Source organism: Mastigoproctus giganteus, chromosome 13, assembly GCF_048544385.1.
Source record: "Mastigoproctus giganteus isolate SK-2022 chromosome 13, ASM4854438v1, whole genome shotgun sequence".
NCBI classification, from domain to species: Eukaryota; Metazoa; Arthropoda; class Arachnida; order Uropygi; family Thelyphonidae; genus Mastigoproctus; species Mastigoproctus giganteus.
In genome coordinates this window covers 84,773,277-84,797,549 of record NC_143587.1, presented here as the reverse complement: position 1 = coordinate 84,797,549, position 24,273 = coordinate 84,773,277, and the positions used below count along the sequence as shown (strand labels likewise).

Below are 24,273 nucleotides of genomic sequence, written 5' to 3'. Positions count from 1 at the left end.
ATGGGAGATATTTAGACGATGTTCTAGTTATTACTGATAGTAGTACTATCCAAGACATTTTACATTCGTTTAATAATATTTATTCTAGACTCAAATTTACATTGGAAAGGGAGGATATGGATCATCATCATCATCATCAGCCATTCTCAATCCACTGCAGGATGAAGGCCTCTCCAGCAACTTTCCAGTTCCTTCTGTTTTGAGCACTGGCCATCCATTTACTACTCAAAAACTCATGAATTTCATCTATCCATCTCCGCCTTTGTCTTCCAGGTTTTCTTCTAGCTCCTCTTGGGTACCATTCTGTTATTTTCTTAGTGAATCTGTCATCATGTCTTCGAGCTATGTGTCCTGCCCAAGACCATTTTAGTTCTTTAGTTTTGATAAGAATGTCCTTTACTTGAGTTTGCTGCCTAATCCATGTGTTTCTCTTCTTATCTAACAGTCTGATTCCCAATATAATTCGTTCCATTCTTCGCTGTGTAGTTCTTAGCTTCTCTTCCATTCTTTTGGTGAGTGCCCAAGTTTCACTTCCATAAGTCATGGTGGGGAGTATACATTGATTCATTATTTTACGTTTCAGACAAACTGGGATATTGCTCTTCAGTATGTGACTATATTTCCTGAATGCTATCCATCCAAAATTTATTCTTCTCTTGACTTCCAGCCATTTATCATTATTACAGCTAATAACTTGTCCCAGATAAGTATATGACTCCACCTTTTCAATTACTGCTCCTTCAATCATTATTTTCCTTTCCGTGGCATACTTGTTCATCATTACTTTTGTTTTAGCCATATTCATCTTTAGTCCAAAATCCTTACTAACTGTGCATAACTGATTAAGATTTTCCTCTAATTCTTTGGAATCGTGGCTTATGACCACAATGTCATCTGTAAATCGTAAATGGTTTAGGTACTCTCCGTTCACATTGACTCCTTTCTGCGACCAGTCTAATCTTCTGAAAGCTTCCTCAAGGGCAGCAGTAAACAGCTTCGGAGATATCGTGTCTCTTTCTCAAACTCCTTTCTCGATTTTAAATTTGCTACTGTCTTTGTCTAGTCTAATAAAGGATGTAGCACTCTCATATATTTTCTTCAAAATCATAATATATGGAGTATCTATGCCTTGTCTTTCCAGTGCTCAAAACATTGCCTTATGCTGTATGAAGTCAAATGCCTTTTCATAATCCACAAATGCCAGACATAATGGTATTTTAAATTCATTTGCTTTCTCCATTAGCTGTGATATTACGTGAAGGTGATCCATAGTTGAGAATCCTGTCCTAAAGCCAGCTTGCTCTTTCGGTTGATTCTCATCAAGTATTCTTTCTAATCTGTTAGTAATTACCCTTGTGAACAACTTGTAGATGTGGGATAACAAGCTAATTGGTCTATAATTTCCAATTTCTGATTTATCTCCTTTCTTATGCAGCAAAACTATGATTGCATTATTCCACTGCTTAGGCATCACACCTTTTCTAATGCACTTTGTGAAGAGCCTTGCCAGTTTTAGTGTTATGTCTCTTCCTCCCAATTTTAACAACTCTACAGTAACTTTATCTTCCCCCGGGGCTTTCCGATTCTTCATTTTCTTCAATGCATGTTCTACCTCATCAGGAAGAATATCGGGTATGTCGTATGTGTTGCTACTTTGCAATCCATGTTCCCCACTGCTGGTATCATTCCCTCGCTCCTTGTATAATTCTCTATAGTAGTCTTCTGCTATTTGAATTATGCCTTCTCTGCTGTTTATAAGAACACCATCGCTATTCTTCAGTTTCAGTATCATTTGTCTTTCTGTATTACTTCTCATGGCTGCTGATTTAAATCCTTTGTTTTCCCTTAATGCTTGTTCTACTTTTCTTGTGTTAAATCTTCTTATGTCCTCTCTGAGTCTCTTTCTAATGGCTTTGCATAACTCAGTATACTCAATTTTCTCCCTGTCAGTGTTTTTCTTGATCTTCATTTGTCGTCTTTGGTTCATCATGACAAGTGTTTCTTGACTAATTTTTTCTTCTTTGGATTTCTGTTTCCCTATAGGTTTCTTGGGCCTTATCACTTTCAGAAAGTTGTAATATTCCTCGTCGATATCTTGGTCCTGAGCAGTCTGCAGAAGCTCAAACTTGTTCTTAAGTTCCAGTACATACTGCTTTTTCTCCTCCTCTGTTATTTCAAAGACCTTTGTATTATTTACTCGAGTCAGTTTTTTCCTTTCCTTTCCTACATCTATATCAAGTGTACATCTTACCATTCTGTGATCACTTCCAACATTTACCTTATTCAGGACGGTAACATCATTCACAATATATCTTCTGTTAGTGAGGATGAAGTCGATTTCATTAGTTGTTAATCCATTTGGACTCTTCCATGTCCACTTTCTGTTCACCCTTTTCTTGAAAAAGTGTTCATTACTGACAGTCCTTGAGATTCTGCAAATTCCACAAGTCTTTCACCTCTTTTATTTCTTTCACCAATTCCAAAATTTCCTATAGTTCCTCTTTCTGCGCTGTTTTGCCTTTTTCCAACCTTAGCATTGAAGTCCCCCATAATAATAGTGTAGTGGGTTTTCTGCTCATCTAGAAGACTCTCAATTTCAGTGTACATTTCTTCAACCTCTTCATCATCATGGCTCGATTTTGGTGCATAAATCATTATAATCTTTAGCTTGTACCTCTTAGAAATCTTGAATATTAGTCTTGACACCCTTGGTGATGTACTTTTGAATTCCAAAATGTTGTTTTTAAAATCTTTATGGACCAGAAACCCAACTCCACCTTCACTCCTTTCACTGTTTCCATTGGTGTACAGCAGATTTCCACTTGATAAACTTATAAGTGATTCATTTCTTCTTATTATTTCAGCCAAACCGATGATATTCCAATTCACATTTTCTAATTCCTTTTCCAGCTCTAATATCCTGTCTTCACCGATGAGTGATCGTACGTTATAACAGGCCAAGTTCAATTTCCGTGCATGGCAGCCTGGTCGTACCCAGAGATTCTTAGCGCCCTCTGCTTCCACTCTGATCCTCTCGCTGCCGTAAGAGGGAGAGTGAAAGCTGCTGGGGACTGAGGGCCATTTGTATTGTTGTGCTCTCATTGCTGGAGGGTTTGGTCTTTTCCTCTTCACGCTGACCAGGCGTCTTGAAGAGAACCACTCTACACGTTCGTTGCCACCTAAGTGACGTAACAGGGCTTACCATCGAGAAGGTGTGCATCAGTGGATTTTAGGGAGGCAGGCCAACCGGACTTCTCCTAAATCTTCTGTAATAGAGAGATATTGGATCCATCAGTGTTTCAGGCTGAGTGTCTGATAACACACAGGATACCTGTTCCCCTATGGATACAAAGTAATTAAATTTTCTAAATTTCTACATTATAACAGCTATCACCCGTTCACCTACAAAAGATCAATTATCTTTAATCAATTTCTAAATGCCTACAAATATTCAACGACGGAATCTGCTTTGGGCTCAGAAATACAAATATTAACTAGCAGATTCTTAAACAGGGGTTATCTCCTTGCTACAATAAACCGAATTAGGGTACAAGCTAAGGATTGGATACAAAATACTACACCAACCAACAATAGTAATATCAAAAAATATTTTTTTATTTCTGTCCCATGTGTTGAACCGTGGCACAAACAGCTTAATAGATTCTTTAAAGATACCAAATTTAAAATTGAGGCTAGGCCAATACGGAAATTACACACTATACTAAACAATCGTTCAGTCTTTTTCTTGTTTGGAACACAAATTAATGACCTGGTATGCAACGTTTCTTGCGGTGATTGCGACTCGTCTTACCAGGGTTCGATGCATTTTCCTTTGAATATTCGTGTTAATCAACATGTGGCCTCAGTTCATGCTTCTCGTTCAGCAGTGTCAGAATTAGCTTCTCACGCCGTTAACGAAAAACATACTTTTTTATTTAACGAGGCCAAAATACTTAGTGTCCAACATAATTAATATGACTATTAATTGCAGAAACCGTAGAAATTAAATTACACAAAGATTCTGTTAATGTTCATCGGCCATATCTCATATCCGATTCGTGGGCTTTTGCACAAATGCGCGAAGACTAATAATCCCTAATTAAGTTTCATACTCACTCCTCTTCGGTAATTTTCATTCCTGTGATCACGACATACTGTTGAATAGCGTTGTCAACAGCTTCAGGTAGGAAAATCGTTTTGCAATTTTTTCATTAATTGCGTTAAATTGATTTTTAATTTTTTCGTTTTAATTTCTGGAGAGTATCATACGGAAGTGTTCTACGTACTATATTGAGGTAAACTTCTCTTATTATTTTACAAATATCACCACATAATGTATAATCTAACTAAGCCAAAACTGCAACACAGTCATATATAAACAAAAACTATTTTGTCACTAAATCACATTCTAGATGTTCTCCGATATTATTAAGAGTATATGGAGATGTTTTGATGTACTTAAAAAAAATTCTACAGAGAACACTTTAACATTCATGTTTTATTAAATAAAAATCAGGGAAATTTAGGATAAACTTTCTACAGTATAATTGCAAGAGAACTTTGCGAAAGTCTTTATTTAGATGTCAGTAATTACATAATGCATACCATCAGGACTGCTGAATATTTTTTTTGAAGTGTAAAGTTATAGTTAGAGGTTGATTATGAATTTGTTAGTGGTTATATGATAATTGGTGTGTGGAAATAAAATTTGTTAAACTTTTTTTCTTGGTATTCTTAAACTTGTGCTTTGGAATATTTGTAATGTCTTGTCTATTCTAACTTAATTTATGCAGTTAAGGGAGGTTTTAACGTAGATTTGGTCGATTTTTACTAAATAAATTTAATATCTGCCAGTCTAACAATGGTTTATGTAAAGTGGATCCATGCTTCCTTTCACTTTTCCTGCTTATATACAGAAATAGCAGTCAAAAACAGTACAAGAAAGCAAGGGTAGGCCTCTGCCCTTGCTTTCTTGTACTGTTTTTGACTGCTAGTGGTAGAATGTTTGCATAATAATTTTCAGGTTTTGTTTTTTCCTTTCCTTTCTGAAAATAAAATGGAATTCAATTTGTATTCCACCATTTTTTTTAAGATAGTTACATATTCTCTAAGATGATTTTGATAGAGCAATATCGGCTGTATTCATCAGTTGCCACTTTACTTAATTTCTGAAAAGTTTATTGAAGAGATTAAATAGTATTTTCATTAAGAAATTTATGCTTCTGATAATGACCCCAGTTGGCATCTCTGAATTTCCATGTAATTCTTGTTTCAGTTTGTTGAATATTTTAAGTACATCAAGCATCATATCTGAACTGTGGACTTATTATATGCAAGACAGAATAACTTTTTATGTTACAGCTTTTTTCCCTGGAAAATATTAATTGCTAATGGCTGTAATTATAGTAAAAAGGATTTACTCTCATGTTTTAAATGACAATTCTGTTTTGTTAAATGTTAATCCTTGTAATGGTAAAATTAATGTTCTCTGTGTATATCTCAATTCACCGTTCGTTCACATTTACAAAATGAGCACCAGCCACAATCATGCTGTGTTGAGACTGTTGCTTGTTTGTTTGTTATTTGGTTTTTAGGAGCATTAGCAACAAAGGCCATATTGCTCTGGGAATATGTGGTGGTCATTCCCTGACCTTTCCGCATCCTCCGTATTTGGTGGTGACGGGATCGAACCTCGGTCTAATCAAAAAGCGTGTGTTATGCACTGCTGCTCCTTCCCACCTGGCTACGGAGGCGCCGAGACTATTGTAATGTGATCATATTTGCATGCATTATGTTCTGTGACAGTGTGTTTGTTTGAGTGAATTCTGATATTATTAATAGTGTGTAGGGAGAAATAAAGGAAAAACATCTGGAAAGTGATTCAGCGATGAAATAGTTTTTGATTATACAGTGGATTCCGGTTATTTGGGCCACCGGTTAATCGGGGCAGCCGTTTAATTGGGGCAAATCTTAAAAAACAGAACCCAATTGAGAAAATAGCCAGGATTTATTTCACTTAATTGGGATAACATGCCGTTTAATTGGGGCAGGAGACTGCAGCACTGGAGATTACTCTATGATTGTCTCCGACTGTACCACGTGGTTCGCTCGGATTTCTGGAGGTTACAATCATAAAACAAAAACAATTAGCAGTCATCTGTTTATTGGGATTTTCTGTTAGTACAATCTATCATAAATGGATAGTAAACTTGATCTTATTGAATTTGCGATAATACCGAGACAGCTGTAATTCTGTGGGTTATTATGGTGAAATGTGTTTACATTTCCATGGAATCTCCAATCATATAAAAAAATTAATTTTCAGAATCTTCTCTTCATTCCTATTTTTAAAGCTTTGTAACTTGTTACTCCGTTCTCACTTGGGTGTATCGTGTTACTTACAATTTGTGTGTGCTGTGTTCTTTGTTATTGATTGCTTCTCTTTTTACAGTTTTAAATTTTAACCCCCACCCACAAATGTCAGTGAACAGAAATGTCAACTAGCTAGTATGTACATATTACAGTACGTATTAATTATTCCGATTATCACGTATATTCAGATTTTCACGTATCATTTAATTTTTTAATAAGTTAATAAAGGGTAAATTTGTGCTTAATATATCTTTACTTTTATAGCCTGTGGATAATATTCCTCCTATTTTCGCTAATTAGAATCGCTGTTTTATAGAATTAAAATTCAATTCACAAACATGATCACAATGACTGGAGCTTACTACACATCGTATAGTGAACAGTACTTTACTATGGTGAGTCCAGCGTAATGTGATTTGATTGTATAGTGAACCAATTGTAAAGCGGGTGGTCCACTGTATTTTTTAACTATTTATGTGAAACTTTGGATAATTCGGGCAGCCGCTTAATCGGGCCAAAATGCACTAGTACTGATGTGTCCCAAATAACTGGAATCGACTGTATATGGTTGTGCTGATAAAATGTTTTGATTTTATGCATGTTAAGTAAAGTAATTAGAAGATAAACACTGATGAAAAGAAGCTTACTAAAGATACATCTAATTAAAATAAAGTAATAATAATATCACATACTTTGGCATATATTTTGTAGAGGACATTTGAATTAGTCTGATTGGAATGAGAAGTAGGAGCAGTGAGATTTTTTTGTAATTCTGCAGTAATTGATGCTAAGCATAAATACAAACATAGCCTGCAAAACTGACATGCCAATTAACATACCGTATGCTGTAATGCCTGCAGAGTTTAGTGAAGAGATTGAACAGCATTTTCATTAAGAAATGCATGCTTCTGATAATACCCCAAGTTGGGATCCCTAAATCTGCATGCAATTCTGGTTTCAGTTTATGGAGGTGTTTCAATTAATATTGTGCAGACCAATGGATAAAAATCAGTACTTGGGTGGATTGTCCAGACCTGCACAATGTGAGAGAGAGTATATAAATTCAAAAAGCAGATTGATAGGTAGGAAGATGTAAATAAGTATTAATACTGGTAACTTTCTCCTTATCAAGGAAATTTTCTATTAGCTGGCCATGCTAATTTAGTTGTAGTAATAATAATAATAATAATTTATTTATCCCTATTTTACATTACACTTTTTTGGGAGATAACAGCAAAAAGGGAGGGAGAACACATAAGCCAATGGCTTTTTAGGGGGTGTTCCCTTAAAAAATTATGAATATACAAATATACAATTGAAAAATGTACAGTTCTGAAATTGTACAGGTAATGTTCAACAGGAAAGACTTAAATAAATTGGAGTTTTTTTGTACATTTCTTTACAGAAGACTTCAAAAAGCATCACTACTTATAACATCATTGTGAACACTAATACTGGATGATAACTATTAAAGTCTCCTAAAAAGGTGAAAGGCACTGGCAACTAGATCATCAAGTTCAGAAAATGCATGTGATTCAGCAGAAGGTGCAATGACATAATTGTTAATAAGACAGCAAACATAACCTGAGTTGTAACAGCTTCCAATGAATTGTGGAGAGGGATAGATGTGAATGAATACCAAAGTGTTAGTGAAAGTTGCTACCTCTCCATGCTGTGTTGAATACTTTGTCTTTCTATACATGGTCCTATAGGCCAAGCTCTATTGAATTTTATTGTTCAAGAAGGTAGATATCATTATCAGGGTTCTCAGAAAATCCACTGAATTATTGCGTGCATCGTTTAGATTCAAAATGTAACTGATTTACATCTGTCTATTTTTGTTTTGTCTCTTTTTTTTTTTTGAAAATATCAGCTCGCTCAGTCCCTATCACTGTTTGCACGTAATTCTAGTATAACATTATCTTGAGATATCTGATCATCTTCATCTATGTGTAGAGAAATGGCTTTCTATTTACATTATCATCATTATTATTTTTTTTAATTGGAACTGGACACTTTTTTCACATTTGTAATGATGAATCAATATTCACAGGAATTCAAATGTGGACTTTGGTTTATGTCTGCTTCTGTGAAGTGATCAGCTGTGTCCATGAGATATTAACTGGTTATGTATATATCTGGTGGAACAGAAAGATCTATCTGAATTGATATTTTATACAACAGTATTCTTTTTTTTTCCCCCCCTGATAAGTTTATTTTTCATTTTACATCTGACTCTTTTTCTCTCTTTTCCAGCATTTGCATTCTCTTGAGTAGACAGGATGAATTGCTCTACAATTCAGGAATTTCTATGATTCAGAATTGCAGTCTGTATGGGTATGTTACTTATACCCCCATGAATCATACATAGTAACTTCCCTACTGGCTATTCAAAAGTGAATAAATTTCTGACACTTGATGCATTTGATTGGATTTGTGATATACAGTCTAACTTTGCAACTTGAGTAGTTTGTTTTGACTGATAAAGACAGATTTTGGTATACCAAAAGAAAGAATTATGATAAATATAGGAAATATGCTGTCAATTTTATTTAACCATTATTCTTTATATTTGGACTGCACTCTGATCTTGTATTTTATTTCTTCCTATTCAGCTATTATGCTTTTGGAAGTATTCAAAGTGGCAGAGTGCAATCTTGTTGGCGATTCCATGGAAATTAGAAACTTTCAATTGACATTTTAGATTGCCTGAATGTAGATTGTAGACCATTTGAGAAGGGCTGGAACAACATCCTCTAAATGTTTTTCAATTGAAATATTAACTGATGCTTATATCTCACCTGTCCATCCCCATGAATAAACTGCTTAATCCTTCTTTAAATTTATTTAGGCCACCTACTTCCACAACACTTGATGGAAATTTGCTTTCAACAATCAATTACTCTCTGACTGAAAGAACTGTGAGCGAGATTAACATTTTAGTAGGGTTAGAGTTTAATAAACAAAGAAAGGTGCACTATTACATTGTGATGATTACCTTTGTTAACAGTATCACATTCCAAAACTTCTGCCATTCTTTTGATGGAGAATGGCAGAAGTTTAAAGGAGCATGCACTACTCCTTTCAATGGTAGAATGTCCAGACAAGAAAGAGAAGACAGATGACATCATAAGGTGTTACTTACCTTGATTGGTTTGTCAAAGGAATCCAGTAATCCCACCCCTCTAAAGGTTCTCTTGTAATATACATAGATTTTAATCCACTTCCTAAATAAAAATGAAGATTAAAAAAAAAATAATAATAATTTTTTTTATAAATTTATATTCTGTTGCCAGATGCATATATAATGTGGTATTTTAAACCCATAATCTATAATGCCTCTATATTCCCTCCTGTATTTCTATTTATATCATTAATTTTCTATATTCAAATTTCCTCATATACTAGCTTTTAATTTTCTTTTCATAAATCTCTTTCCCCATTATTAATTTTTCATTAAAGGCAGGAGAGCATTCATAAGCATGTTCTGCTAAAACTAGTTTACTAGAATTTTCCTTTTCTACATGTTTACAATGGTCAGAAATTCCCATTTTCAAATACCTCCCCACCTGTCTCACTGATGTACAAATTCCTGTAATCACATGTGTTTTTATACATAACATGCCTTTTTCTAGTCAGGGGAAATGGCATCACTTAAAATATCACCCACTTTGTTTATGGATTTAAAATACCACATCAAGTCCACATAAGTTGCAAATTCTCCCTTATTCCTTTTATGGATGGTATTGTGACTGTTTTTGTGAATTTGTTGTTATTTTACATTTTTTATTTTCATGTGAAGTAGCATTCCCAAAAATTACAGGAACACTTTCATGAATTTTTATATGAAAAGTTTCATAAATGAGTAATTCAAAACAATTAGACTGGTGATCAAGTAGAACATCGATTATCCAAACTAATTGGGACCAAGGTTGGTTTTAGATTAATCAAATAGTTCGGATAATCAAACATACATGAGAATACCCAGTTTATACGAAACATTCATATTTTGAAATATGAAGTATTATAAACAATAATAGATTTAGGAAATGATTTCTAAATAATAACCAAAACGTTTTGAAGAAACAATGTATATCATATTTAATTTTGAATTTACCTAATTGTTTTAGGTGGTTTAAACTATAGATCACACTTTTTTTTTTTTTTTTTTTACATAAACAGAAATAAACAAACACAAGTAACTGCACACATATGAGTATAATGAATCTTGGGAAGGTTATTTTTAAAAATATGTAATCTTGAATTTTTCTTTGAACCATGCAAGATTGTCTTTTTTCACGGCGAGGTTTCTCATCCTCTTTAATTGTAATATCTTGGTAGAACTGCATTCAGACTGTTACTCACACCATGCCACTGCTGTTTATAGCACAGTGAAAGCCTCTGAGCGAGTGGGCCTTCAAACACATTAAGTGGCAGGAGTAATATTTCAGCATAACAACCAGTGAACTAAATAAAAATAGACACTGTAATTTTGGGGAGGGAATGGTTCGGATAATCGAAGTTCTACTGTATTATCAAATTTGAAGTTGTGATGAAAAAAATCTGTACGTTGGGAGAGTTTGGAAGCTCCTGAGAGGCCAGCGTCAACAGATTTTATGTGATTATAATTTCTGTCTATCAGAAAGCTATGGGTCATGCATTATATTGAATACTTTGGATGTGTTTCTTCATAAGAAGAAACTTATCTAGAATAGATATAATATATGGTATTATATCTGGACAGAAAAGCATCTTCATTTAATATAAAATTTTTATGAAATTTATTAAACTATAACAGTGTGTATATGGTAAGCAAATAAAATATTTTTTTTGGGATGGTGGTCTACCTTGAATAGAAGCTTCTAGATAACTGCTTATAGCATTATTTTTAATATAGTTTATTAATGTAAAGGGGAAACCATGGATTAAAAATTTGTACACAACATTGATTTCCTCATTCCTATCTCTAATGAAAAGCTAAAATTCACCCCATTTAGAAATTGGTTATACAACACCGACTTCTTATGTGTAATGGAATAAAAACACTTGAAATGTAAGTATAACCCTGCATTTGTCTTTCTGTGAAAGATTTTAGCATGTAGTTCACTTTGTTTTCTCACAATAGTAAAATTAAGTACTTTTAAAGATCCATGTATTTTAATTGCTAATGTGTAAGAACACTACAGAGAGTTCCTTTAGCAGTGACAGCAAAAATATCATCAATATAATGGCCTAAAATATTGCTCATTAGTGTTATTATTAGTAGTGGAAAATGATGTAAGAAAAACAAGCTTATACAAGATCAGATAGAAAAAAAAAAAACCCTTCCCATTTCACCTACCACTCCCTCCAACAGTCTATCTAGTTATTCTTTGAATTTATTCAAGCTGTCTTCTTCCACAACATCAGACAAAAATTTGTTCCAGCAATCAACCACCTGTTAGCTAAAGGCAAACTTTCTCATATCTATTCTGCAACCAACCTTCCTCAATTTGAATTTATGTCCTCTTGTGTGCGTAATCTGAGCAAGAGGAAGAATCCCAATAGCACTGAGCTTGCTCAATCCATTCAAAGCCTTAAACACCTCAATCAAATATCCCCGCAGGTACCTAGTCTCCAGATGCTGCAACTTGCAGAACTGAAGCTTTCTTGGTAAGAGCACCTCTTTGTTTCCTTTACCAATCTCGCTGCCCTTCTCTGTACCCCCACAGTTTTTAAATTCTGTACAGTGGGATCAACTGACGATGTTACCAATAGTAAATTCTAAGTGGGAAGCATTCAAGGAATTAATCGTGGATGCTACTAAAAGTTTCATACCTATTAAGAAATACTGTTCAAGGTTTAGGCCTAAATGGTTATCTAATGAACTAATGAGACTCGTAACAGAGAAGAAAAATGCATGGGATGCATATAAATTATCAAGCGACTCAGAAGCCTATGGCAGATATAAGCTAGTCTGTAATCAGGTCACAAAGGAGGTTAGGCAGGCGAAGGCAGATTACGAGAAATCCCTGGCAAAAGATGCTAAGAAAAACAGCAAGGATTTCTTTACTTATATAAACTCTAAAAGGAAGGGGATGAATCTGATTGGTCCACTTGACATCGATGGTTCGACTGTTGATGATCCTGCTCAGATAGCAAACAAACTGAATGAGTATTTTGCATCTACATTCACACATGAGGAATTATTAAGGTTTGAAAATGGCAGAAGGCTATCAAATTGTAGCAGGATACTTAATGATTTTGTAATAACTGAAAGCAAAGTGGAGGAGAAATTGTTTAAGTTAAACATAAGAAAAGCACCTGGGGTGGATGGGATCTATCCAGTTATATTAAAGGAGGCGGCAAAGCAACTAAGCAAACCCCTAGCCATAATTATGAGAGCATCCTTGGACTCAGGGGAGGTTCCCATGGACTGGAGATGTGCAAATGTATCCCCAATTCACAAAGGGGAATCGAAGGGTGACACAAGTAATTACAGACCAGTTAGTTTAACTTCTGTTCCAGGTAAAATAATGGAGTCACTGGTTAAAGATGCATTGCAGGATCATCTAGACAAGACTGCAGCAATAATTCAGACACAGCTTTGTTAAGGGAAAGTCTTGTCTGACAAATTTGATAGGATATTATGATGTGGTTACAAAGGAACTGGATGCAAAAAATAATTTTGATATCATATATTTGGATTTCAGGAAAGCTTTTGACACTGTTGCGCATGGAAGACTATTGTACAAATTGGAGCTGAATGGTATTAAGGGTAAGTTGCTACAATGGATAAAAGGATGGTTGAGTGGGAGAAGACAGGGTGGTAATCAATGGGTGCTCTCTTCGTGGACTAATGTTATTAGTGGTGTCCCACAGGGTTCGGTGTTAGGTCCACTGTTGTTTTGTATATTTATCAATGATATTGATGAAGGTATATCAGGCTTAATGTCGAAGTTTGCAGATGATACAAAGGTTGGCAGGGTTGTTAATGACAGTAATGGCAGTGTGCTAATGCAACAGGATCTAGATAATTTGGGCAGATGGGCTAAGAAGTGGCAACTGAAGTTTAAACATGACAAATGCAAAGTACTGCATATGGGTAGAAGTAACCCCAGAGAAGCGTACCAACTGTGTGGTACTACACTTAAGGTGATAGAAAATGAAAAAGACCTGGAAGTAATTGTGCAGTCAGATATGAAGTTTTCTGAGCAATGCAGACAGGCTGCCAGGGCAGGTAATGGGGTTTTGTCAATGATATATAGGAATTTTGCTAGCAGGGAGAAGGAGGTGATTGTCCCTCTGTATAAGGCAATGGTCAGGCCACGCCTTGAGTACTGCGTACAGGTCTGGAGGCCTCATTTTAGGAAGGATGTAAATTTACTTGAGCGTGTACAGAGAAGGGCAACAAGATTGGTGAGGGGAATGAAGGGATCCTCTTACCAAGAGAGGCTTAAGTTCTGCAAATTGCAGTGGCTGGAGACTAGGCACCTGCACGGTGATCTGATTGAGCTATATAAGGCCTTGAATGGGTTGAGCACGCTGAATTCTGACGGAATCCTTACACTTGTTCAGATTGCGAACCTAAGGGGGCATAAATTCAAATTAAGAAAAGACAAATGTAGAATAGATGTGCGGAAATTTGCCTTTAGCCAGCGAGTGGTTAATTGCTGGAACAAATTTCCATCTGTCGTTGTGGAAGTTGATAGGTTGAATAAATTTAAGGAGGAACTGGACAGGCATTTGGAGGGAATGGTGTGATTTTTTTTTTTTTTTTTTTGGCTGATGTGCATAAGCTCATACACTTGCTTTCTTGCATCACATGCCACTACTACTACTACTCCAGCAGGTTTACATCTTTTCTAAAACGAGGCCTTTCCAGAAATGTATGCTGTACTCAAGATGTGGCTTTACCATTGCCTTATGTAATGAAATAATTGTCTCTTTATCCCTACTGGCAAAATTCATCTATACCACTGACAAAAGCCCAAGTGCTTTCCTGGCATCCTGTCTGTACAGCTCAGAGAATTTCATATCTATATGCACAATCACTCTTAGGTCTTTTTCATTTTCCACTACCCTGACTTCAACTGCCACTTCCCAGCTTAACTGCCTAATTTTTCTAGATCTTGATGCATTAACATACTGTCATTAACCACCCTGTCTACGTTTGTATCTTCTGCAAATATGATATTCATAAATATCAATGGATCTTTTCTATTATAAATGGATCTTTTCTATTTTGGCAAGACGGAACTCTGTTATTAAGCCACTTTGTTTAATCCCATCAGTAATCCAGACATATCTTCCTAAAAACTTTATTTTGAAAAGATATATAATTAGCATCTATCAAAATATTAACCAGATCAATTACACTGGTCTACACGTAAAATGTTACAAAAATGAAAATATCCAATCTTGACTAATTTTATACAGCTGAATACAAAAATCACATTAAAATTTGTCAATTGGCTCTAGTTTTCAAATTACAGTTGAGGTCTCACATTAGCAAGTTACTCTACATTATCACCTACAGCTTGGCAAAACACAAGGCAATGCTGCAGTTTCAGTACCACCATGCTCTTATCACATGATTGGCAAGTGTCGCCTCAAATGCATCCTCAACTCTGTTGCAGTGATCCTCAAATACAGCTAGGTACTGGGTGATCTGTTCTCAGTTAATGGTCGTTCTCTGTGAGATTCATACTTTTTTCACAGTATTTGTGTTGTGTAAGATTAATATGCCCCATAATTGTGAATAGTCTGGATCAGTGTTACTCAAAGTGTGGTCCGTGGACCGGTACTGGTCTACAAGCTGTTTGTTACCAGTTCGAGGTGAATTGGAAATTGGTTGCGGACGTTACTGGTCCACGATGGATTGGAAATAAAAGAAACTGATCCTTCACCACAGATAGTTTGAGAAGCACTGGTCTGGATGACCTCTGTTACATATGTGGAGAAGTCATGTTAGCTTCAAGAAAGCCTCCCTTAACTCAAGCCATAAAAAAGGCTTACTTCTTGTACTTTTGTGTGAAGTAAGCAATCAGGGCAAGAACTGGGCTCTGCACATATGCTGCACTACCTTCAGTAAAACTCAACACATGGGTGAATCGAAAGGGATGTTTTATGCCTTTCGCAGTGCCATGATATGGAGGGAGCTAACAAATCATATCATAGACTGTTACTTCTGTGTGGTGCCTCCTATTAGAAAATGAATGACGATGAAGAAAAAGTGGACAGTAATGTACCAAATATACCATCTGCAATTCATCCTGTGCCTCATGGTGAAGTACTGCCTAGTCCTGAACTACCCGACCATTTTCCTGTACACTCTGATGAAGATGAAGACACTGAGGAACATCAACTTGATATACATGAAGTATGTGAAGTCTCTGTCAAGAGATCCACCATTTTTTGTCCAAATCTTTATCCTTCTGAACCACATAAGATCACAAAAAGTGAGCTTAATGACCTCACTTGGGACGCCGAACTGCCAAAGAATAAGGCAGAGCTTTAGGCCTCGAGGCTACAACAGTGGAATCTTGTAGATCATTCTATGAAAGAAACAACATTTCGTAATCAAAATAAAGTCTATGATAAATTCTATCAAATAGAAGGTGAACTTGCTGTTTGTAAGGATGCTGATGGTCCAATGGCAGCAATGAACATGAGGCACATTCCTGAAGAATGGCGACTATTTATAGACGCTTCTAAAGTTATTACACAATGGAAATATGGTGCCTTCAATACCTCTTGCATATGCAGTTCACAAAAAAGAAACATATGCAAACATGGAGAACATCCTCTTAGGTGTACACTATCAGAAGTATGAGTGGTAGATATATGGTAATTTAATGGTGAATCGAAAGGGACATTTTATGAAAGGGCCATTTTATTCCAAGGATATGCACTACAAGAAGAGGAGTTGGCCTCAAAGAAAATCATTAATACCTGGAATGAAGAATGTAACATTTGAACCTCTGGTAGATCCAAATAGTTTTGCTTTCACCACTTCACATCAAACTGTGGCTCATGAAAAATTTTGTGAAGGCTTTGGAAGTGAATGGTCCTGCATTCACATACTTGCAAGAGAAATTCCCAAGACTGGAACACAGAGGGACAGTTCGAATGTTTCTAAGGACACATTCATACTGTCCATAATTATAGTGAGATATCAGCATGGAAAGCCTTTCAAAACACTTAGACTAGTTTTCTAGAAAATGTTAGAGCTGGCAACTATAGGCAGCTTGTGGAATAATTCATTACTTCTTATGAAAAACAGGGGTGCAACACGTCATTGACGATGCACTTCTTGTGCTCACCTGGATTTCTTCCTGACAAACTGTGGTGTCATCAGTGACAAACATGGTGAGCACTTCCATCAAGACATTGCAGCGATGGAACAAATATACAAAAGCAAATGGAGTGCCGCCATGTTAGCCGATTATTGTTGGATGGTGAAAAGGTCCTGTGTTTGATACAAGCATGTTTGTAGCTGTATCTCACTACCATATAAATAAAAAAATACCGTGTATTAAATATAAAAAAAAACTACTTTTTTCGAAAACAAGAGCCAATCTGTCATTTTAAGCACTATTTCCATGTTTAGCACCCCGAAATCTATAAACTAAACTTACTTTCATGCCTGTAACAAGATATGACACAAAATTTGATGTTCAGTGTTATTGTAGTTGGCGGGGTTTTTATCCATGTGTGAAGCTGCAAATTGGACTGGAGCAATCTGTTCAAACATCTAATTGCAAAAGGAACATTAACATTGGTGTAAAGTCAAGTAATTTCTAATGAGAAAAGTCATAATGACATAATTCCATACTTTTGTAGTTATCATAAATATTGGCACAGTGGGATCACACTGTTTGTGTATTTGATAATGTGGAAAGTATGGTTATACTAGCTCACTGGCATGCCTTTTACAAATGAATAAAAATGTAAACTGCAACAATTATCAATCCCCTGCAGGATGGACACCTTCTCAATGATTCATGTTGAGGGAAATGGACCATAATCTGCCACGCTGGTCCAGTGCGCATTGGCAGATCGACTGTATTTTGCAGTCAGGGGCTTGAACCTCGGTCTATTCAAGAAGTGTGTGCGCTACTGCACTCCCAGTCCTGACCACTCAGCTATATCATTCAATGGGGTTTTAAATTGTAGTTTTAGTTCTTTTCCATAAATGAATGGTTTTAGTAAAGCTTCTCTGTCAAAAGAAGACTTTGGAATAAACTAAAATGATAATTATTACATTGGTATTTAAATCAACAAATAAAATGTGTAATATTAAGTAACACCATTCCCCCAACTAGGAGAAGGAAACTTGTATACAAAAATAGGTGCAAGTGCAAGGAAAATGTATGTCCTATTATTTGAAACAATAATAGGTCCTGTTGTTTGAAACAATAATAGGTCCTGTTATTTGAAACAATAATCTCCAAATGTTGTAAACATGTGGAAAAGGGAAATTTTAATAAATCAGATTTAGCAGAACATGCTTATGAATGGTCCCACATTTTTAATGTAAAAAAATTTTAAATTAATTGAAAGGGATTTTATCAAAACAAAAGTCAAAGCTATATATTATACATATATATAAGAAAATATATAGACAGGATGATAAGCAGAAATATGGATAAGATATACAGGTAATATGGATGCAATCTATTTGGCAACAGAATATAAATTTATAAAAAAAATTCTTTTTTTTTTCTCCCACTGTTTTTCTTTTTTTTTGTGTTTTTTTTTTTATTTTTTGGGGGCTAGGAGGTAAGGATTAAAATCTATGTATGAGATGTGGCAACAAAGTTCCCAGACTGATGAAATAACAATAACACAAAGTGAAGGAGCTCAAAAATGGTTTTATTTTTATTCAAAGTAATCACCACCTGATAGATTACACTCATTACACTGTTCTAAAAGTTTCTGAAAAGGGTCTGAGAAGGTGTCATTTTTCTTTATGTCCTCAACATCCTGAAACCTCCTTCCTTTGAGGGCAGTTTTGATCTTGGGAGAGAGGAAGAAGTCTGTTGGCACTAGATCAGAAGCATAGGGTGGATGGTTGATCTAATACAATGGCATGTGTCATAAGAAATGTCTTCACAACAAGAGTGGAATGGGAAGGAGCATTTTTGTGCAACAGGAACCAGCTGCCTTTCTCTTGAAATTGCAGTCTCAGGGAAGTGCACCTCAGTAGTCTTTGAAGCATCATGTAGAACACAGCATTAATTCTCTCTCTCTCTCTCTCTCTCTCTCTCTCCTCCCCCCCCCCCAGGTTCCAATTCCTTGAGAATCATATCCCGTGTGTTGAAAATCACGATCAGCATTGCCTTGATCTGGGACTTCCATTGGGCATTGGGGATGATTTTGAAGTCTACTGCATTCTCTGATGCTTCATCTCTTGGTCATACTGAAATGCTTAACTCATCTCCAGCAACAATACAGGTAAGGAAATTAGAACTGTTTTGGCAAGCATGGATGAATTCTTTGCACAATGACACTCTTCATTGCTTCTGCTCATTTGTGAGACTGTGCAGCAGAAATTTTGAACAGACCTTCCTTTTTCCCTAAATCTTCATGCAGAATTTGATGAATTGTCTCCTTATTTATATCCAACTTATCACCCATTATTCTGAGGATCAAACAATAATCTCTTGCCACAACTTCATGAACTTTTGCAACTCATATCCCTCTTTGAACTGCTTATACCATTCAAACACACTGGTATGACAATGTTTCATCACCATAAAAAGTTAACATTTTATACATGTCAATTTCAGATTTTCCCAGTTTAAAGCAAAATCTGATATTCATTCATTGCTCCACTGCAAAATTGTGACATAGAACATTAATACTACTAATGAAACTGGTTGTTACTTGCAACCTGTCAGCCTACTGGATAATCTCTGTACCACCATATGTTGGAGGAAGTTTGAACTACAACATACCACTTATTTATTTTAAAACTCATTGGACACAATGACTGTAACAGCACCAGTCTGGGAACTTTATTGCTACACTTTGTTTAACTACAAGAGAGCATTTAGAGGTGAGCTAATCTATTTCTCTGACCAATCAAGGGGCTGACAGAGATTAGAGAATGTAATACTAACAAAGGTAATAATTGCAATGTAATACTGTATCAATTTGTTATCTCCTAATGGAAATAACCCACAAAAGAAATTACTTGTTTAAGTCATGATTAGGGAAAGAAAGGTAACTTTCCTTTCTTACTACTTTTCATAAGGCAATATAGAGGTTAATATCAAGTATCGAATTGTATAATTTATCTGGAAAGGAAAAAATCCTATATCACTGAATTTTCTTGCTTGCTTGAAATACTTGGCACCTTGGGACCATAAATAACGCAAGCATTCCCCTCACCCCCATCCCCTGGACTGACTGTTTAATGATGGTATTTCACAAACATGTCTTATGAAACTTATGAATAAATGCAATATAATTAATTACTCAGGGAAACTGTTTATTATTACATACTTTAACAAAAATATATATTAAACATTATGGATTTTCTGATGCAAGCCCTACCTTTGCTTCTGAATTTTCATTATCTTTCAGCAAAGTTTTCATTTCTTTCTAAAAATTAAGTGAATAATAAACTTTATTCAGATAACTCATTTCATACATTAGCATATTTCTTGATAAATAAGAAATATGGCACTAAATAGAGTCAAAAAGTTTCCAGCCTCCATTATATAGCTATCAAACTTTATTAACAACTTACCTCTTTGATGAATGCTTCTTTTGTTACCTTACATATGTACTTTTTCTGATGAGATCTACTACTGTCACTTCAGGATTATCCTGGTTGTAGAAACATGAAGATTATCCTCTGAATTATCTAATCCTGCCTTGAAGCATCCAACCCACTCAGTATACTTCTTTTTTTTTAATTAATGAAATGGGTCTGTGACAATAAGCATGCCTGAGCACATACTAGCCAGGTGCAGAACTTAATGTTTATTTCATATTATTCAAAATTTAGCATATTTTTGAGGAATAAGTAAAACAGCTGTACCAAATAAAACTCATTCAGATATAAACCTGTCTTTGTTGAATGGGAATGTACCTGTGAACAACACATGGACTACTCATGCCTGAAGATGCTTGTGCTAGCTCCATGGTTGTACAAGAATTAAAAAGTCAAAGGCACTGTTGTGACCAGTTTCAGAATTACTGGCTCCTTGTTAGGCAGATGATCTCAATTAGTAATCTTTATGGACTTTATGGAGGATTTTCCATAATTTCAAAAACTTTTTGACTCTGCACTGCAGAAATATGAAACAGACTACATTTGGAAAAAAGAAAAAAGAAAAACCAAAAAGATTTATTACTTACAGAACATAATAAACAAAACAGATGTAATACATATGGTTATCCTATTTGTGTGCTCTTATTATTTCTTTGAATTTCTTTAAATAAATTAAAAATACTTTTTAACACTGTGGGCATCTTTTATATATTTCTGGGTTGTGAATTTTTCACCTATTTACACTTGGAAGCGTCCATTTGAATGAGGGTACAAAATTATATAGGATCACTGTGTACCTTTTTATCTTTTTTAATAATGACAAAGATTTCATTTTAAAATTAGAGAATCATTTTATGCAATAAATGCTAATAGACAAGGAGGCTAAATATTTTATAAAACACTGAGCATTATTAATCTAATGATATAATTAATAATACAAATATAATGAGCATTATTAATCAAAATACCTTAATCAAACAGTTGTTAAGAGGTGAAATAAATATGTTTTAAAGAAGTAATTTTGTACTCTGTTTTTACCTTATTTCTTTTTACAGTTATTTCTAATGTGTTAGTAGTTATTAATGAACATTATTAATAGCTGCTGTTACTACGTTGGCAAGCCAAGCATGAATCCTTTAGCATGCTCAATGCTGATGGGATTCTTCCTCTTGCTCAGAATAATAGCCCGAGAGGGCATAAATTCAAATTGAGGAAAGACAGTTGTAGGATATATGTGCAGAAGTTTGCCTTTAACCAGCGAGTGGTTGATTGATGGAACAAACTTCCATGTGTCATTGTAGAAGTTGATAGCTTAAACAGATTCAATGCAGAACTAGACAAACATTTGGAGCGAGTGGATGGGTGAATGCGAAGAGTTTTTTTTTTTTTTTTGGCTGATGCTGATAAGCTTGCTTTCTTGCATCATATGGCTTTTTGGCAACAAGATTGGTGAGAGGAACAAAGGGGTGTGCTTATGATTTTTTTTTTTTTAGGAGCATTAGCAACTAAGGCCATATTGCTCCGGGATATGCGGTGGTCATTCCCTGACCTTTCCGCATCCTCTCTATTTGGTGGTGACGGGCTCGAACCCCGGTCTAATCAAGAAGCGTGTGCTACGCACTGCTGCTCCTTCCCACCTGGCTACGGAGGCGCCATGTGTGCTTATGAAGAAAGGCTTAAGTTCTGCACATTGCACCTACGAGGTGATCTGATCGAGGTGTATATTGAATGGTTTGAGCAGGCTCAATGCTGATGGGATACTTCCGATTGCTCAGACTAAGTACCTGAGGGGATATAGCTTCAAATTGAGGAAAGTCAGTTGTAGAATATATGTGCAGAAGTTGATGGCTTAAATAAATTTAAGGCTGAACTAGACATACATTTAGAGTCACCGGATGGGTGAAATGGGAAGATTTTTTTTTTCTTCTTCTTTGGCTGATGAAAAGAAAGCAAGCTATATAAGCTTGCTTTCTTTCTTTTTTTTTTTTTTTATGAAACCCCCAAAATGAGATGTATTAGAACCTATAGTACTTAGTAATGTTCTTGGGTTGGAGGTTGAGAAGATATTTTGGTGGAACAATATTCCATGGTAGGACGGATTTGCGATTTGTACAAAGTGAACAGCTGTTTGGAAGAAAAATAACGGCGTGAGCGAAAGAGAAAACCAAGTTTTTTAGATGCAGAGGAAGCAATATTTGTAATGTGCTTGGAATTACAAAATTGGAATTACAAGAATGCAAACTGGTATGATCTGCAAGATTTCTTTTCTTCTTTTCCTTGTTTGGATTATGCTCAATATCATCTGTTTTCAAAATTTGCTCCAATCATGTCAGTGAAATTAATCTTGTAGGGATGAAATCCTTTATTCCACACTCCACCTTAAAATCTCATCCTCTATCTAAACCTCAGTTTTCCAATAAATGTGCTAAGGCTGTTTAAGATAAGAATGTTGCATATCGTAATTAGCTTACACCCAAATCTCCAGGTTCATTTTCTACCTATACCAAAGCATGTAATGATTTTGAAGAATTATTGATCAATCCAAATTACATTTACAACAGATTTTCTTTGCTAAGAGTAGAAAACTTGCACCTTGTCCAAATGGTAATTGAGCATTCTGGTCTCTTGCCAAAGTTGGCTGCAACTTTTGCCCATCTCTAGTCTCATCTCTGTCAAAACCAGATGGTTCCATTGCCACCTCTCAGCTAAAGATAAAGCATCCTACTTTTCTTCTAACTGATATATTGTAAACCACCTCCTACCATTTCCAGCACATTCCATTTAATGCTTCCTGTGGTCTTCCATCAAATGAATGTCAGATGAAAAATTCTGAATGAAGATCAAAGAATGAGAAGATGCCAAGTTTTGTGAAGGTGTTTTGAAAAAAAAAAATTAAGAAGATCCAAACTTTCTTAGTACTGCAATTACTTGTGATGAAAGTTGGCTGTTCCAGTATGACCCAGAAACTAAAAGAGAGAAAATGCAATGGAAGACAAAATAATCCCTCAGACCAAAACAAGTAAGAATGTCAAAATCAAATTCTTGTTTTACAGGAATTATTATGGCTGAATATGTCCTACTAAATCCAACTGTCTATCAAACATACTACATTGAAGTTCTGACAAGGCTGTGTGAAAAAATTCGGAGGAAGAGACCTGAATTGTGGAAGGATGGTTAGAAGCTCAGGCACTCAATGTGCTCTCTTTCCCAGTTTCTGGCAAAAAAAAAAAAAATCTTGTAAGTGAACATGCCCCTACTCACCAGACCTAGCCCCCTGTGACTTTTCTATTTTCCCTAAATTGAAAAGTGCACTTAAGTGGATCCATTTTCAGTCCATTGAAGATATTTAGCAAAACAAAGCCAAAGTGTTAAAAGGGCTTACAGAAGAAGAATACTTTCCAGAAATGTTTCTGTGCTTGGAAGAAACATAGGGAACGTGTGTGTAAGCTCAAGTTAATTATTTTGAAGGTGATAACCTATAAGGTATGAAATATTTCATTATATTTATTTTATTGCACTATTCTCATTATTTAATAGCCACACCTTGTAGAATGATAGTCTTTAGCTCTCAACAAACATGAAGTTGTAGATAAAGTGAGTGGTGGAGTTATCTTTGCATTAAGCCAGTAGAGGATGAAATATCTGATAGGTATGATGAATGATGGTTAAGTATTTTTGCTATGGCAGATCTGGGTTTAGCAACCTCAGATCTGCCACTAGCTGGAATAAACAATCCTCCTGATCAGAGAATGGCAATGGCAAACAATCATACAATAAAATAATCAAACAATCAATCATATAACAGGCAAGCTCACTAAGCCAAGCAGCGAACAGAGCACAACCAAAATGGTCTCCAAATCTAAAGTTTTCTCCATCTACTCCCTTGTGCACTCATCAGTTCCCCAACCAAGGACCACTGTAGATAAATTCTTTCTTCTTTCATTATTATGGAAGAAGAAATGACAGAACTAATATTACAAAATATCTAACTATTATTTTATCTTCAATGATACTGAATAGTATTGAAAAAAACTTTTTCTCTGAATAGTGCTATTGGATGATAAATTGATTCCCCATATACAATTATATTCAAGTTAGTGTTAAATAATATTTTTAACTTAAAGCTTCAGAAAATT

At 35.3% G+C, this 24,273-nt stretch overlaps 1 protein-coding gene across 1 annotated transcript in view; it reads right to left on the bottom strand.

Annotated features, from left to right (window-relative positions):
• LOC150076228 (uncharacterized) overlaps positions 1 to 24,273 on the bottom strand; it is a 744,224-nt gene that overhangs the window by 179,953 nt on the left and 539,998 nt on the right. Inside the window, exon 29 of the mRNA XM_090387291.1 lies at positions 19,915 to 19,962. Within this exon, the coding sequence (XP_090243417.1) occupies positions 19,915 to 19,962 (48 nt within the window). The remainder of the gene's footprint in view (positions 1 to 19,914; positions 19,963 to 24,273) is intronic.